Below are 18198 nucleotides of genomic sequence, written 5' to 3'. Positions count from 1 at the left end.
CTCTATCCTTCCTCGTTGTCCACCCGGTATCTCCGCGTCCCGTTTCTCTCTCCTCGATTTACCCGCGCGTTACACCCGAGGCACAATGGATAAATTGGACAAAAGGTACAAGAGTGGAAGGATGGCTGCCGCGTCGGGCGGGCCAACGCGTTGCGAACGTGCCCACCGGACCCGAGAAAGAATGTTATTGTGAAGATCGTCGAAGATGTTTCTTCCTCTCTTTTCCTCTTCTTTTTTCCTCCCCCCTCCCCTGTTCCACGAGTTTTTTTTCCCTTTCTTGTTTCTTCTCTCGCTGGACGATGCTCGGTCTTCGAACAGCTACGAGGAGATCGGTTCTCGCGACGGTGTCTAAAATGCTTTTTCGCGGGAGAAAAGAGGTTATGCCGCGTCATGTTCGTAATGATTATCGTTTCCATGAGAGACTTTCGTGTGAACGTGATGTTTGGTAGGATGGGGAAAATCGGGATTCTAATTTGGGTGTTTGGTAGAAATTAAGGTTAGAATTTCGTATCATGATAGAGAAAGGGTTATGTTTTTATTTCGATAATATCAGTGCCTTCGTTTTAACCTTACATATTTCAATACTAGAATTCTGTGTTTTATTTTCTATTAATATTATACTTCTTGTTCTGTTTATGTGGCGGTTTACAGTGTAATGTGTTATTTCAAACAACTCGATTTAACACATACATGTCACTCGTTGGAAGTAGCAAATGTAACGTTCGAACACTTTCGTGTACGATCGTAGAGTACCCTCGCTTCGTTAGCGCGGCGAGCGATACGGGTTTCGCGTGATCGCGACTGCCACGACACCTATTCGGAATTCGCATTAACAAGGCGAGCACGCTCTCTATTTCGCGTGCGCGATTAGGTTTCTATATTTCCTTGCACCAGGCCGGGACGAGCGCGGGCTTTAATCTACCTCGCGCGGGGTCCCCGGATGATCGATTGCGAGGCCTGCCACGCTGATCCTCCTAACTCGATCCTCCTCACGTTCCGTGCGAGTTCCTCGGCCACGATGACCATGAACTTCGTGTAATATTCGCGATAAATGCGGCCTGACCGTGTAAAGCGATTCAAGCTGCGCTCGGGCGAATATTAATGGCCGCTGGCACGTTGCATTCGAAATCCACCAGACGCAACAGCGTCGCTTGGTCTGCGGTGTCGAACGCGAGTCTAGGGATCCGATGGCACGACTGGCTTATCAGATTCGGAACATTGTTGCAATAGAAGGGATAATGGATTCGGTGAGTTTCTAGACGTTGGTATATTAGATATCGAAATTTTAGATAGCTAGATATAGAGCATATTGGAATCTTGGAGGATTAAAGCTGGGAGTTTGATTTGACGGGAGTGGCGGAGAGGTTATGAAGGTACTCAGTGAGGATAATCAGTTTGAATTCTGCAAAGTTCTGTTAAGCTGTGTTATAGAATTTCGTTATTTTGTTAAGGATATATATATATATGCAGCGAATATTTCGATAATTTAAGCGATTAAATAATAAAGTTTCAATCGAATGATTTCCATAAATAATCCGATGAAATACGACAGTTACATTTGTTTGAATTATTAAATTTAGTATAATATAATTTTGATTGTTCCTAATTAACTGTGTTACATGACGGTTGCATATATCTGTTAATTAACAAGTCACTTAGAGTTAGTGGAAAATGAAGCCTGTCACAGACACGAGTTCGTCATGCTAGAAATTGACATGATTTTTGAATATTATATGTCGATCCAAATTTGTACTACGACGTGTCTAATTTCGAATTATATTACATATTAATTTATTTATCATTATAAATATAATTTGAGGGTTATAAGAATAATATTTGTTTAAATTTTGTTAACCATGGTTACAGGAAAAATAAGAAGGAAATGAGAAATGAAAAGAATATATATTCGACATTTTAAAGCTACGCTTTAATTAAATTCACCGAGCACGAGAGCGAAAGGATCAAAGGAAGACGCGCTAATCCAACGTATCCGCCTTTTTTCCCTACTTACCTACGCAGACACGCGTACTGGGAGCTTCACTTTTTCTCCGTAGGGTCGCGTTGCATCACGGGGGGGAAAAAGAGAAAGAGAGTCGCGTCGATCGTTTTATTCTTAACCTCATTATACAAGGACTACCGTAATTTTCGTGGTCGTGCAAGGCGAAAAATCATTGTCTTCGAAGTATCATCCTGCACATACACGGACGATTACATACTTGTTTCAACAGTCTCGAGGCAGGTTCTTCTCCCGTCGTTAAATCGTTCTATTATCGACGATCAATGACGCGAAGTATGCGTGTAACAATGTAACTGGAAGGAGTGCATCGATCGTACGCGAAGCAGTGTCATCCGACAGGTTGAATATTCTTCAGCCACGTTCGTCCGAGCACGGAACCAACCGGAACGCCCTGCCACTCCCCGGTAGTTGTTACTGAATGTTTATCGCCAGTGCACCCGCTCGATATTTGCATGATAACAGGCTGGACTCGTCATTATCTGTCGCTTCGATCCAGCGGCATAATTTTCGGTAAAACCGTGCTGCAATATCTGCGCCGTAACTATTTATTTCGATATTTATATCGTAAGTTTCTCGCAACGGTACTGACGTTGCGCCGCGACTGCTGGTAATCGTAATACTCTCATACACAGGGGTTCAGCGTCTAACTGTACCGCGTGCTGCCGAGTTTTCGAGTAGCCGCATTTTTGGCGGAACGTGGAACGTGACCGACGAGTGGCAATCCTGGTTGTTAGGTTAGATTTCTTTTAATGGTAACTGATGCGGCGGTATTGGTATTTGAAACAAGCTAATGCAAGGTATTATCTGTGACGATGTTTCGAGGAGATTGAAGATACGCATGGTCTTTCGACGTTTGAGGTTAGGACGGCTAATGTTTTCTATCTTTATTCGATATGAGTTTTGTTTACCGTTCTATGTACGGTGAATGATTCGCGTTAGTATTTCGGTTTTTTAAACAAAAGTGATGTGTGCAAGAGGAGCCTTGATCACTTATGAAAGCTGAATTTGTTCGAGTCAAGACATCGAAGCGGAAGTAATCTTTACGTAACTTTAGAAGTATTGATAACCTCAACGATGTATTCTCGAGATACATTAAGATCGGAATATACATTTTTAGTATCTTATACGGCGAAAAGCACTCGATCTCTTTTTCTTATTTTAAAAATACAAGGAATGTTTAATCGAGATACCATTCACGTTTATGCTGTCATTTCTACGGTACTTTAATGGTTAACTTCGCTTATGCATATTTTTAGCGACTTTTGTAAGTTCATACTGTTCCTACAACAGGGTACGCGACAGATTGAGGTTATGTTTTAAATGAGAAATTCACGTGGGATTTTTAGCGACCTTTAGTGGTATATTTGCAATTTAATCGAGAGTTTCTATTCAATGTTTGTTATAGAGCTTGAACTGGTGAAGCTGCCGGAAGATATGACTTTGGCAGGATTCACGCCGTTGATGTCGAATCCTCAGGATCCTTGTTATGCCGAGAAAAACGAAGACATGGTAAGTAATTACAAGAACAAATATATTTGTAGATATATTTACAGCAATTTGAAATTAATTATATCCTTACAAAATTTTTTAGGCTGTTTAAATATTGCTTTTATATTATTCTTTGCCCCATCAAACAAAAAGAAACGAGAAGAATTCAAGAAAATCTGCAGTTACTCGTTGCAAGGAAAATCAGGGGAACAAATGAAATTATTTATTACCTTAATAACTCATGACAGAATACCAAGGCTACCGTTTCGATCAAACCACACCCAAGTATCGTATTACGACCCGAAACTCATTTATTACAAACTTCGAACATAGATCGATCCTCATTCGACTCGTGATTGAAATTTCAAAAGAGCCTCTCGCGTTCTCCGGTTCTCTTCTCTATCCGTTCTAAGTCCCGGCTCATGTCGTATTCCAGGAAGTCGCTCAAGTGTGCCTCAGGATAAACAAGATTCTGTTCTTCGGCCAAGTGTTCCTGTGCGGCCTCGAGACGCCTGTATTGAAGTTGCAGAAGAGCGAGACTGGCGTCAGCGAGTACGTCTCCGTGGTGGAGACCTCGAGCACGAGTACACCGAGTTCACCACCGGAACAGGTAACTAACTAGCCCTGGAAGAGTGTATTAAACACGCCACGTGTTTTAGAGATCCACCACGTCGTCGGTCGCCGAAGGAAGAATTTTGTTTAAGGACGATGACAACGATCCTTATTCTTCTCCCTCTTTCTGAATTATTCATTTGAGCCTTCGTGTTTGGAGGGGGTCAGGGCAGATGGAATTTTGATGAAAGGGGATTAACGCGTCGTTTACGTAAATCGAAGGATGGGGGATGGATTTGCTGAAGCGGAGGGGTTGCTGTTTGGTGATATCGTTACAGTAAAATAGGTTTTGAGAGAATTGACTACTCGTTATCGAATATCGATACGGGGAGGTGCTGGGTGATCTGGAAGGGAATACAGTTGGATGTGAGATACGTTTGGGACGACGAAGGGTTTGATATTTTATTCATTCCATGTTACAATTTCATGTTATCCATAAACGTTATTTTATGTGAGAATTAAGTCATTGAGTGATTGCTAAAGTAACTAAATTTGCTGAGGAAACCTACTATGAAGATTTAGTGTCTGCTTCTTATTTGATATACTTCAAACTAGAGGACAGAGTAGTATCATAACATTCTAGAAAGGGGAAAAGATCCAAACCTCACAGCTACAGCCATCATCCTCGCATCATTTAGGGAGACATAAACCAATTAAAAGTTATTTCAAACGCTCCATCACCTTCGAAAAAGTAATCTCCTTAGAAAAAGATAATCTCCTATTAAAAATCCAATAAAAGCGAAGAAAAGGCATGTTGAAACAAAGTAATTCTCGGAGAAAATTAGTTTCAGTCCCCCTATTCCCATGCTCATTCGCTATAATGAATTCAAACGGAATTCTTGATTTGCTTCCAGAGCGACTCCGAGCTTCTAGTGGAAAGTTACAGCGAGGGTGAGGATGAGCCTGTTTCCACCCTGAGGAGATTACCCTCGTGCACAGACGTACCTGACGATAGCAACGTGCCCGTGGCCACGGTCGAGATAAGGTCGCTGATCGAGAGAAAAGAGGAGCTGGAGAGGCGGCAGCGGAAGCAGGATCGTCATCGGCAGCGAGTGCAGGTGAGTAGCGAACATCTATCCCTTCAGGCTACTCCGTTTGCTCGTTAAACGACTATATAGATGATCTATAGATCCGTTCGATCGATATCAGGCACCGATCGATCATCTCTTTCTCGTTATATCGCTGTTTTCGGTCGAGATTCGATGTCGAAATGGAGTAACGGGATAAAATCAGGGAATCATTTGTTTTGATTGAACTATTGAAATCGTATCTCGTGTTCTTTGTATCCTATCTTACCTCTCTATTTTTATTTCATTTTATTAGGTAAATTAACATTTTCTCTTTTTCAATAATTTCAGTTTGATTAATGCATGACTGCTTGCAAGTTAGTGGAAAGGTTGACATTGATTGAAGTCTGAGATTGAAAGACCCTTCCTTTTTAAGACAGCAAATCCTAGGGTAATATTTCAGAAAGAAGAAGGATACAATATAGAACGTACCCCCAATTCCTATTCTCACCCCCAAGTATAATTAATTTTTACACTTCATTGAAACCTTCTACTGAAGCAAATCAGCACTCCAAAAATAAACTGGTGTATCTATTGTAATTCCTAAAATTACAAATCTCAACGATTTTTCCAAAATCACTCTCTGGGACTTTATATCTTGGACCATCCACTCTCCACGATTCTTCAATAATTTCAGTTGATTAATGCATAATTGCTTGCAAGTTAATGGAAAGGTTGACATTGGTTGAAGTCTGAAATTCTGAAATTCTGAAATTCTGAAGAAGGATACAATATAGAATATATCATCTTGCAAATACACTTCCAATTCCTATTCTCACCCCCAAGTATAATTATTTTCTACATCTCATTGAAACCTTCTACTGAAGCAAACCAGCACTCCAAAAATAAACTGGTATACCTATTATAATTCCTAAAATTACAAATCTCAACGATTTTCCTAAAAATCACTCTCTGGACTGAACTTTATATGTCAAACCATCCACTCTCCACGACTCTTCATTAATTCCAGTTGATTAATGCATGACTGCTTGCAAGTTAGTGAAAAGTTTGACATTGGTTGAAGTCTGAAATTCTGCAAGTCTGAAGAAGGAAACAATATAGAACCTATCATCTTGCAAATATACCCCCAATTCCTATTCTCACCCCCCAAGTATAATTATTTTCTACATCTCACTGAAACCTTCTACTGAAGCAAACCAGCACTCCAAAAATAAACTGGTGTATCTATCGTAATTCCTAAAATTACAAATCTCAACGATTTCCCCAAAATCACTCTCTGGAACTTTATATCTTGGACCATTCACTCTCCACGATTCTTCTTTCTCCCAGGTCTTCTTATCCCCTGGCGAAAAAATCGCAGCCAGCCAGCGAAGCGGAATCGTGGCTTCCAAATTCACGCAGCCCTGCTGGAAGCTTCTATAAATAGAGACGTCAGCTCGATATCGCGAGGTTCGATGATTCCACACTTGGGGTACATCCGCCGGTCGTTTCCCGTATCTTCATCGTTCGTTCGCGAAGGTAGCCGACAAAGTGGCCAGAGGAACACGTAGCGTGGCCCTAAGTCGAACTAAATCAAGAGATTACCAGGACACGTCGGTTGCGTACCGTTGGCTGGTCGTTCCTTTCGTTCGTTCCCTCGTTTCTTTTCTGCTCGTACGCCCTCTCCTCGATTCGGTTTCGTCCTTTTATTTCGGGCCTCCTCCTCGTCCCCTTCTTTGTCGTCTTCTTCTTCTTCTTCTGCTGTTGTGCGCTCAGATCGCAGCACGCAAACCCGCCGTTTTTATTTACGGCATCGGGGCTCCTCCTTTTTGCATATTTATTATCGAACCCCCGACCGGGGCCGGATTTTGCGCGTACTATGTGGTCCCCGGCCCTCCATCTTCCTCCTCCGCCCGGCTAGAAGATATTTTTCAGCTGAGCCAGGTGTGGTAGAGGCAGAGGAGAAGGTACCTTGGTTCAAGTATTTGTTAGCTATTAGTTAGTTATCGATGCATCCTGGAACTTTGGTTCATTTCTATGATTTATTTCTTAAATATTCCACCAAATACTGCACTCTTTTGTTTCAATTCTAGGTCGTCACAGGATGGTTCCTTTGGGTTAGGTACCAGGAATGGTAACTATCCAAGTCATTTGTAATCCAAGAATTGTTTGCTTTAAATATGCTGATTTCTCTTAAGTCTCTTCGTATGTGATTAGCTTAATTTTTATTTAAATATCAAAAACGTTATGGATCGTCACTTTCCTGGAATAAATTGTAGCCTTTATAGTAATTCCAGAGGAATAATATTTTTTAGTTCCCGTACACAGGTTAATTACAAATCAGTGACGAAGCGGAATAGGCATTTTGATCCTTAAAAGGCAAATCAAGTTGCGCGTTTTATAGCAGGAAGTCGTAAAGTTTAAGAAAATTAAACGCAGGAAGTTCTAAGGAATTAATAAGATTTGGAGATAATTGCTAATGTTTGCTTGGTCATGGAGTAGTATATGATTTGTTGATGTTCTTGCTTGGAATTTAGGATGTCGAATGGAACGGTGATATATGTTGATTTTATCTGCACAATGAGAATCCTGTATCTCGAATAACGTGTACGGTTAATGTTCCTATTTTGCTGTGCGGATCGTGTGAAATATTTAAGTATTGGGTAATTAGATACATGTCGGATGGTTTTTAGAACTTCTACTGATTATTTCCTGTTCGCAATCAAAGCAATGTCCTGTTTGTTCTGACAAAGTACACACGAGAAGATAAATGCTCAGGTTTCTTAAATTATATGTAACACAGGAATGTATATTTTTTAGATTGAGAGCTCCAATTATATTCTAGTGTGTTCAACTACTTGAAAAGATATTGATCGATGCATTTGGAAACTATACTTATTAGTAATAATTACACTTTTTATTACACCAGAATTACCTACAAAAATTCCTATAAAGTCAGTTACTAATTACCCTGTAAAGTGCATTTTAGGTCAATAATTTACTTCGTACGAGTATTATCATGGGAAATATCGTTAGGAAATATTGATTAATTATATTAGAATTGATACATTCGAAAATTATATTTATTTATTTTCAAAAATAATTTCGCGAAATTAGAACATTCGAAAATTCCTATAAATTCAATTGCAAATCAGCCATTTGCAATAACCCAGAATATAGATCGTATATTATAACGCATTACTCTGTACAGAGTGAAACCGTATAACAGTGATTCGTACACCAAAGCTACCACCACATTACTCTCCCCATATGTGCATCGACCTTAAATCGCATCATATTATACCAATAACATCGCACGCGTTATGATTCCCTTAAAACTCGCTATAAATTTACTTACGAACCTTATAATTCAAACCTCAGCCAAATTACAAGCGAAAAAATCATTTAATACACATCCGTCTTCCATCCGACACCACTACCAGGCCTCGTAATTATCCACACTGCTTCCACTGTAATATCTTTCCTTCCCGACATCAACCCTTCAGCCTTAATACCCAACCATTTCTCATTCCCTCTCGCTGTACACACTTTTAATTCTTCACACCGCATCAAAATTCTCTTTCCAGCCTACCGACCAACGAAATCCCGTCTGGAGTATCCACCGAATTCGTTTCGCCTTGCTTGCATTATCTCCCTCCGCCCTGTCGACTTTTTCGTCCGCGGGGAGGACAAAATAAATTCGCCCGTATCTGGTGAATTTTTGCCAAGCCGGGCGTTATCGGCGCACGGTTTCGCCATGGAACACGAGAATATCGTGGCAGAGTATAAAGTTAGTCCCCCGTTGGACGTGGAAACGATAAAGGGACCCGGTGACAAGCACGCCGAAATAAAGGACACCTTTTGATATCCGACTGCTGCAGGGACTCGGTAGTTCGATCGGATCCTGCTCGTTGTATCGCTGCTCGTTCTTCTTTCCTCAAGCTATCCAACCTCCCTTTTTCGTCCCTCGGAATCTTTCCTTTTTACCAACATCATGCGGCTGATACGACCGACTGCGCCTTTAAATCCTATTTAAATAGGATTTTCGTCTTTCACAGTGGCTAGGCACTTTTTCCTCCAAGTCTGACGAAGATCCAGTTAATCTAGTATTATTTGACGATGTTATGGGGTATAAAGTACAGTAGGCGTTGGCTAGGGAGTTTTTGGTGCAATTGCAAGTTCGCTACGAACCGAGAAATTTAAGTTGTGACTGGGATTCTGGTATATTGACCATTGCTTAGGAAATTTTTGGTGAAAGATCTTCTACTTAGGTGATCATCGATCACCATCGTTTGAAGTTGAGAATTTTCTTTTTTCTTTAGTTTTTATTCAGTTGGTTAGGGCTTGAATGCATTCTTGGTAGGAGGAATCGAGTAGATTTTTAAGAAAAATTGACAGTGTGTTGGTAAATTTCTAGTTACTTTGGGCTAGTTACTTAGTTATTTTTGAACGAGAAGATCAGTAGGATACTAGGTAGAAAAGGATACAAGATTCGTAGATAGGACATCCTGTCTTCCTATATTTATTGGCACCAGGGTGGAATCCCATGAGTTCATTTTTCATCCAATAACCCTGGCAAGTGTCAATCCTCGCTTTCAATAGGCCACGGGGTCCCTTTGTGCCCCGGTCTATGCCTCATTGTCCCGAGAACCTGAAGACCCAGACACGTGCCTAGACATTCCACACTATTGGCGCCAAATTCTCCACGATGTATCATCACATTCTTCGAACGCCTTATTATAACAGCTTATAATTTTATTCATTATGTTCGCAACTGTCATTCGATATTTTACGACTCTCAGTCGCTATTCCTTATAATATCACAACTTAAACGACGAATAAGTGCCAATATTTATATTAAAACTAACTACACACGAAATACTGGAATAAAATAATTCGACTCATTCATCCCTGACGCAAACGCATAATTTTCTTTCCATATTTTATCAAAAGAAGCATCACTGAGCTTATAAAATCATAAAAGAAGCTTCGAATTGCTATTTCTTCACAATTAAAAAATTTTCGAGTGTCAAGTATTAATATCAATACAGTAAAAGAGTGTTTGACAAGTCAACTGATATGACATTTAATGTCAAAATAAATAAGATAAATTTTAGCCCTTAGGTCCAAAATTGGACCAGACTGTGTACCCAATTTTTACACATTCACATCCTCCATATTTTAACTTACAAACTAGTTCTTTACATCCATTCGTCAACATACTGTCAACCCTCTCACCTTTATATTCGCTTCTCTACTTCCCTTAACCATTTGACAACCCCTGCATACATTCCCCTTCTACTATTTGCTCTTCACTATACACCTCTGAAGTAGGTTACCTATTTAAAAATTTGCTCACATGTACAATCACCAATACTCGATGACAACATAATTCTTATCCTCGTGCATCACGAAAAATCCAATTATTCAGAGTTAAAAACAGAGGCACGAGTACATGATACACTGTCGCGTGTGACGTATGGAACGTAGAAATTCATTTTCCACGCGTTTCATGTATCACGCGAGATACCCAGAAATTCGTTCTGTTCACCGTGTATTACACGCTCGCGAGGCAAGGGGGTTAAGCGCAGGGGTCAGCAACATCGACGTGTCGTCCGTTGCAGTAATTTTCGCAAGTAGGTTTACGAACGTCCGTTTAATTTGCATACGCCTAATTGAATGCATAATCGGGCCTGGTCTTTATTTGTGTCACGCTAACTGTTGATTCGTTAGATTCCCAAGGATCACAGTGGGAACGTAACGTGTATCCTCGCGACCGGTGCTCGCGTTATCCTCGCCTGTATACGTGCAGGCTTAATGCCGAAGTCGCGTGCGCCAATTATCTCGTACACCGAAAGCCAGCAACCTGTTCGCGTATACATCTGGAACAATTTCCTCGTCAAGTGGAACCTGTTCCACCTGCGTCCACGTCCAATTATGTCATTCGTCAAGGGGGTGCTCTAAATTCGTCGTAACCGCTTGCCCCTGTCGGCGCATGTGAACGCGAATAAGAACATCGCGCATTTAATTAGCTTAAATTCCCGTAAAAATAGTGCCAGCTCTCCATTTGCATTTAAAGCATTCCGCGTGAAATTAAGCAGTTTTGGGCCTTGTAACTGTTTATGGTACCAGAGACAGAGATTGAAGTCGTACGAGAAATGTGACAGCAAGAATGAAGTATATTCTGGTTTGTATTGTATATAGTTTAACAGAGTCGTTTTGGTTTCCATGGTTTTCATTTATTTTCCTCATTTTTCGTTGGTCAACTGGGGTTTTGGTATGATTACTGCTCATACGAGTGGTGGGGTGATATAGAGTTAGTTCGAGGTAAAACTGAAGTGTAAAGTGTATTCTAATTAAGTTTTGAAGGTTTGGAGGGAATATTTTTGGTCATTTATATTTCATACTCAATTTTGGTAACTTTTGGTATTCCGAGTGAAATTAAGCAGTTTTGGGCCTTGTGACTGTTTGTGGTACGAGACCGAGATTGAAGCGGTACGAGAAATGTGATAGTAAGAATGAAGTATATTCTGGTTTGTATTGTGTATAATTTAGCAGAGTTGTTTTGTTTTCCATGGTTTTCATTTATTTTCCTCATTTTTCGTTGGTTAAGTGGGGTTTTGATATAATTCTTAGTCATAGGAGTGGTGGGGTAATGTAGGGTTGTTTCGAGGTGTATTCTAATTAAGTTTCTAAGGGTTGGAGCAAAAATATTTGGTCATTTATATTTCATACTCAATTTTGGTAATTTTTGGTAAAATATTGAAATGTAATTTGGACGTAACCCTTCTACTGTCAGGCCCATGCTTCAACGATATATAACACTGTTCAATCGCATTTGAATATAGAATAATCTTGAATTAATTATATGAACGTAAATAAATAGGGGTTGATGACACATGAGTGAGGGGAAGTTGATAATTGCGAGTAGGTAGTAAAAGAGTTACTAATCTCGCGGAATATAAAATTCACGTGTCAAGTTTCGAAAGTGATAGGGCCCAAAAATTGGATTCCAATGCATCCCTATTAAACCTCGGATGCACCACGGATCATGGGAGTGATTTGCTGAAATAAAAAATAAGCACTTGGTTCATACCTTCTAATTTCGACTATGCCCCCTCCCCTTCAATCCAAAGGAACGACAAGGTGCCCAATTATTACCCTGCCATCAACCCTTTCTTTTTCGATCGTTCCACCCGAAGCTCGAAAGGATCGAAGACCCGAGTCAGGCCATAAATCCTTATTTTTTCCAACATCGAAAAACAACAGTTGCCCCTATCATCCTTCAACTCCGGGTACAACCGAGACACCATGCAATTACTTGCCGGGCATCAAATAATCACGCAACCGAAAGCAACCGGTGCCCGGTACATTCGAAATTAACCCGGTGTCCGAACCCGTTCCGTCATTAGCGACGTCCAATCGCTTCGGTCATCAGCCTGGCGGGGGTTTACTCTAAATCTCCGCGATACTCATCCTGATAGATTGCACTTGTTATTCTTTTTCTCTCGCTCCGGCCTGCCGTTCTCCCTCTTTTTTCGCCTCTCTTCATTCGCCGCGACGTATATAAATCTCGCATGAAATAAAGGCGTGTCCCGGTTGATCGAGTCGAAATTTCGCGTGTTCAGGGTCGAGCGCCGGGCGGATAACGTTCTGTTTAATTCGCTTTTAATTCGAGTCCCCGTAACCCCCGGGGTACGCGGTGCACAGAGGCGCCTGGTAACGATGGCGGCGGCCCGGTCACGTATCTCGCGCGTTAGTTCCGAGTTCTGCCGGCAGGTACCGTTCTGCTCGCGCGGGCCCAAACCTCGCGGCTCTTACGAATTATTCGTCGTGCGCGGGTCTCGTTTGCTTCTTTTTTCTTCGTTTTTTCTTTTTTTTTGGTACAGTTATAACACGTTTCGCGTTGTTTTACCGGTCGTTGATGGAACATTGAAGAAGCGGAACCGAGTGATTTATTGATCCCGAAGGAAGGGGTTTTTTGATGGGAAAGGACGTGATGATGATGTAGATTACCGTCTATGGTGAATTTCGTTCGCGGCTTCGCGGCGTTTTTTAAACGCTGCTGGAGGTTATTTATGACTTGTGTATTCGGGCTCTTTTAATTGCCGTTGCTCGGAGATTTAGGTAGATCGGTTGTCGAGGTTAGGAATATCTCACCAGTTGGATCGGTTTTGCATGCAGATGTATATATTTCGCACGGTTCATTTTCCCGTTTGTCAATGGACAGGATTAGATAATTACGCGCGTGTATTTGCTTTCGCTTTAATTATCATTGTCCGGTGTAATTAGACAGGAATCACGTGGTCGGTAGTTTCGGTGTTAATTAAACGAATGACTTAGTAACTAGCGGTGTTGCTATGTTTGACATCTAGTAGCGACTACTGATACTATTACTGCATAAATTGGGCACCATAATTGCCACGAATAGACTATTTGGCATTAACGCTGGAACTACCGATCCGTAACGAGTACCTAAATACGATATTAGCGATAATTAAAGCAGTATGGTGAAAGTGAAAGAGCATTTGGCACGCTTTGGCAGTTCTAGCGCTACCATAGTAGCGTATTAGGTTGTTCCAAACGTTCCATTGACCCTGGAACATTCTCGAGTACTTTGCCAGGTGCTCTTCGGTTACATCAGTCGTCTCCCATGGTAGAATCCTGGACTTTAAACTGTAAATGGACTCTAAATAGACCGTGATCCTTGGAAAATCAGCCGATATCCACGGAACAGGATCGGCAGAGTTCCGTGCACCAAGTTTCGCGATAGATTCGATCCCACGAGCAACAATGTGCCTTGTCCGAATTAACGGTCCCGTTCATCCTTCGTTTCATCCTCGCATCCGAGACAACGTTTTTAATTCCCGCGGCCACGTTACCCAGAACCACTTTTTGCGTCGCCTCTTTCGAAGCAATCGAATTTGCATGTTTCGAGCCGCGTTCTCACGCGTCCGTTACACCGTCTTCATCTCGTATAGGCAGGTCGCTGGTGTCCCCGTCGCTGGGTTGTTTGCCAAAAATTTTCAAATGGAATTAACATATTCATGGCCATGGTCGTGGCGTGCCTTTTCACGCGTAAAAACCGAGGGTCACCGACGTATTCTACAGGCAGGGCCTTAGCTGTCTTCCGTTTCAATCCGTTGCGTGATTTTTCGTCTATTTCGACTTTGTGATGAATTATAGTTATCCAAGTTGGGAGCCAAGTGTGTGGGGGGTGAGGATGAATCGATGATTGGACGTAGGGGTAATTGTCCTGTCGTAGAAAAAATGTCTTTTTATTTTAATTTCTTTGATATGAATTATTTAATAATAATAACAACAATAGGAATTATATTTTAGATGTTATTTTCTTATTTATTATCAGAGCTAAAAGGAAAAAATTCGTTGTTATTGTTAGAATTTTATTTAAATTAGATTTTGCTTGGGTATCATTGACCGAGGTTTTCTAAATGCATCGAATTGGATTTAAATTAAATCAAAATCATGGAGTATCCATGGACGTGGACTTTGAAAATGACATAAATAACGAACGAGACGATAATCGTTAATTCTAGATATTTTTAACTGCTTTAATTATATTAATCTATCGAAGAAGTCGATAGAAAGCTAGTAGAATATTCGACAACCATAATTCTCGCGTATGAGGGCTTATTTACCAACGCCCTTCATCCAAATTCATGTACGGATCCACAGTTGCGAAAGGGCTGGCGCCATCTTGCTCTTCCTTTCATTTTTCTTGCCTAATCCGTAACGTCTACTCGCCGTACCTACGACTAGAGAAGTTTGGAGAAGAAACGGCCTTGATTAGTCGATAGGTTAATCCCGTATTTCGTGCAAGAAGGTTAGGGACCAATTTACAGAATTCTAAATTCTCCGAATTTTTTAATCCAATTACCAAGATACACGGCTACCATTCGATCCTTCGGAAGGTAACGATGATCATCAAGGAAGCTCCTCCATCGCGTGTCCAAATACCTTTAAACGGCATTGTCCGGAGATCCTGGATCCTCGGAAAGAAAGGAACTAATCAGGGACTCGCGAAAGCGTAGTAGCAATGTCGGCCATTTTCAAGCGGAACGAGCAGAAATCCTCGAAGCGTCCATCGCGAACTGTGACCAATTAATCGCCTAAGATATCCCTGGTCCATAGCACAATCTCGAACGGTTCCTCTTTTTTTTCCTCTCTCCTTCGCCTTCGTCCGCGCTAAACCGTCATGGTTGGTCGATGAACCTTGGATCGGCGATCTAGAACGTAGCCGGGAGGTCTGTCGAGGACCTTTGCCGCGCCGAAAATATTTCACGAGGTTCACGAGGAAACGCGAGCAGCCGATGGGCGCCTAATTACGCGTACCGTTAAGAAAGGGCCATTTATTTCGGACGGAATCGGCGCTGTTCGAGGGTAGCGCGCGTTAGGTTCGGCAATGTGGATGGGCCTGTGTACCGAAGAACACGCGGGAAAGGTGCTCGTGGAAGAACTTGATGTCCGTGGATTGATGAGATTACGTGCTACGTAGCGTAATTAGAATGGACCAGTGGATCGAACCTTGGACCAGTTCAGCTACCGGTTGAAAACTTGCAATTTTTTCTCTTGCGGTCTTGGTTAGGTTAGGTATTCATTTTCTTATTAACACTAGGTTTACGGACGCTATCTGTATACCTATTTCTAAGGACACCTGTCAAATTGACAGGTAAAGGAAACCACTTTCTTTTTTTAACGATTAGTTTAATTTAAAAACAATTATATATTATATTAACAGTCTTAAGATAAGTTAACTAAATCTCTTACCATCGTATATTTGGAGCAATCCTTCCGTCAAATTGACGGGTTCCGTAAATCTAGCGTTAATTAGCACGTGTGCTTGGACCAGTTGAGCTATTGATAAAAGATTTTAGTTATCTTTTATTCGTGCCTTGACTACATTGATTTTTGTATTAATTAGAACGTGTGTGTCAGTTTATCTAGTGGTCTTAAATTTTGAATTTTCTTTTTTGGTATTTTGTTTGTACTTGGACTAATTGTAATATTGGTAGATAATTTGGAATTTTTTCTCTTAGGGTCTTGGCTGCATTCATTTTCTTATTAACCCTTTGCACTCGACGATTTTTTGACTAAACAGGTGTACGAGTTGAAAAATTTTCTGATATAAGGCCGATGATATTTTTCTAACAGTAAGTAAGAAATCGTGTAATAATTTTAACAGGTCGAATTATTTAATTTCGATACCTCGTACACTGTTATATTATCTTAAATTTGATATATTAATTAATATCGAGCTTCGAAATTTTATCAAATGGCGACTAGAGGTGCTTCTCACGTGCAAAGGGTTAATTAGGATGTGTACGTAGATGAGTTTACCTATTGGTCTAGAATTTGGAATTTTTTTATTGACATTTTATTTATACTTGGGAGCAATTGTAGTATTGGTAAATAATTTGGAATTTTTTCTCTTAGGGTCTTGGCTGCATTCATTTTCTTATTAATTAGGTTGTGTATGTAGATCAATTTACCTATTGGTACAAAATTTGGAATCTTTTTATTGGCGCTTTGTTTTTATTAATTTTTTTTTAATTAATTGGGATGTGTGCTTATACCAATTGTACTATTAGTAGGTAATTTTGCAATTTTTTCTCTCAGTATCTTGGCTGCATTGATTTTCTTATTAATTAGAACGTGTACCTACATCAATTCATCCATTGATCTAAAATTTGGAATTCTTTTTATTGCCTCCTTGTTTGTATTGATTTTTTTCATTAATTAGGATGTATGCTCGGACCAATTAAGCTATTGGTAAATAATTTTGAATTTTTTTTATCGGTGTCTTTGGCTACATTGATTTTATTATTAATTAGGAAGCGTGGATCAAAACCAATAATTGGACCATTTCAACTATTAATAAAATATTTGTAATTCCTCTTATTGCTTCCTCGATTGTATCAATTCTTGTGTCCACCTCTTCCATCAATTTTAACCCCGGCATTCATTTTTCCTACCTAGATTAATTTTCCAATTTTTCAATAAATATCTTTCAAAATTTTTCATTAAAAATCCGTCATTCCACAATTCTGATATTCAAATAATTCGCATATTTAGTGTCATCCTAATTTAATATCCCCTGAAAGTATTTTACACGATGTGACAGTGTTCCTTAAAAATCAAGTAAATTTTGCAAGATTTTTCGCAATAATTTCTCTCAACTATTAATAAATAAAAGCAGGAAAATAGCGAGAAAAAGGAAGAGAAAAAGAATAGACACAGATATCCATTATTCCTTATCCTGGACTATCAAGCGATATCAAAATGGCCCCTTTCTTCTCCGATCCTGTGCCATTAAACGAGTTTGCTCGTCGCGGTTGAACGAAGAATGTATCCGGGCGCGAATCGCGGGGAAAAAAAGAAACGAGACGAATCCCATGGGGAAACGTAATCGCAAGGGCCGAGTTAACGGTAACACGCGATCATACGAAGGACGTAGCCACGAGAAGTAATTTATATTCTCCCATCCCTCGGCCATTTTTACGCCTCATCTGCCGCGGCCTAGAGTCTCTGCCCGCGTATCATTTTCCACGACGTTCAGTCACGTTCGTGCCGATGGTTTACATACTTTCTCCTACCCCTTTTTCTATTTTATTCTTTTCATTCGCGGCTGAATCGATATTCTGAATGGAATGCGCCGTGGATGCTCTTTTGCCTTCGCGTGGACGTTTTTATTGGACGGGAGAGATTGAAAAGGGTGTTTGGTTAGGGATTGAGTTATGAGATAGCGTATGCTATCGACGAGAAGGAAGAATTGGTTATTTAGTTGCAGTTTAATTTTTCTTTTTATCTCGACAAATTTCCGGATACGATATTTTGTCTCGCTTTTCGTCGAGCTAGCCTCGACGTGGAATATTGTTTAGGTTGATTTAGCAGGAATATTCTTCTTCGCGTAATTTTCGTTAGGCAGATTCGAGATAAGCGATGAAATATGGAAATACAAATTTTATTCAACGGTTTTCTGTTATATTTTCTTTCCGTATTTAGTAGATGGCGAGGTATAGTGAAGATGCAAAACGAATGGGGAGAGAGTGGCAT

General features: G+C 40.4%; 1 protein-coding gene across 1 annotated transcript in view; it reads left to right on the top strand.

Moving 5' to 3' along the window:
* LOC108546631 (telomerase-binding protein EST1A) overlaps positions 1-18198 on the top strand; it is a 229031-nt gene that overhangs the window by 152346 nt on the left and 58487 nt on the right. The window contains 3 exon segments of the mRNA XM_017898834.1: positions 3423-3526; positions 3942-4115; positions 4972-5175. Of these exon segments, the coding sequence (XP_017754323.1) occupies positions 3423-3526; positions 3942-4115; positions 4972-5175 (482 nt within the window).

This window comes from Eufriesea mexicana, unplaced genomic scaffold, assembly GCF_001483705.2.
Source record: "Eufriesea mexicana isolate 0111107269 unplaced genomic scaffold, ASM148370v2 scaffold739, whole genome shotgun sequence".
Taxonomy (NCBI): domain Eukaryota; kingdom Metazoa; phylum Arthropoda; class Insecta; order Hymenoptera; family Apidae; genus Eufriesea; species Eufriesea mexicana.
The sequence above is the reverse complement of the archived record's forward strand: the minus strand, read 5'-3'. Positions and strand labels throughout refer to the sequence as shown.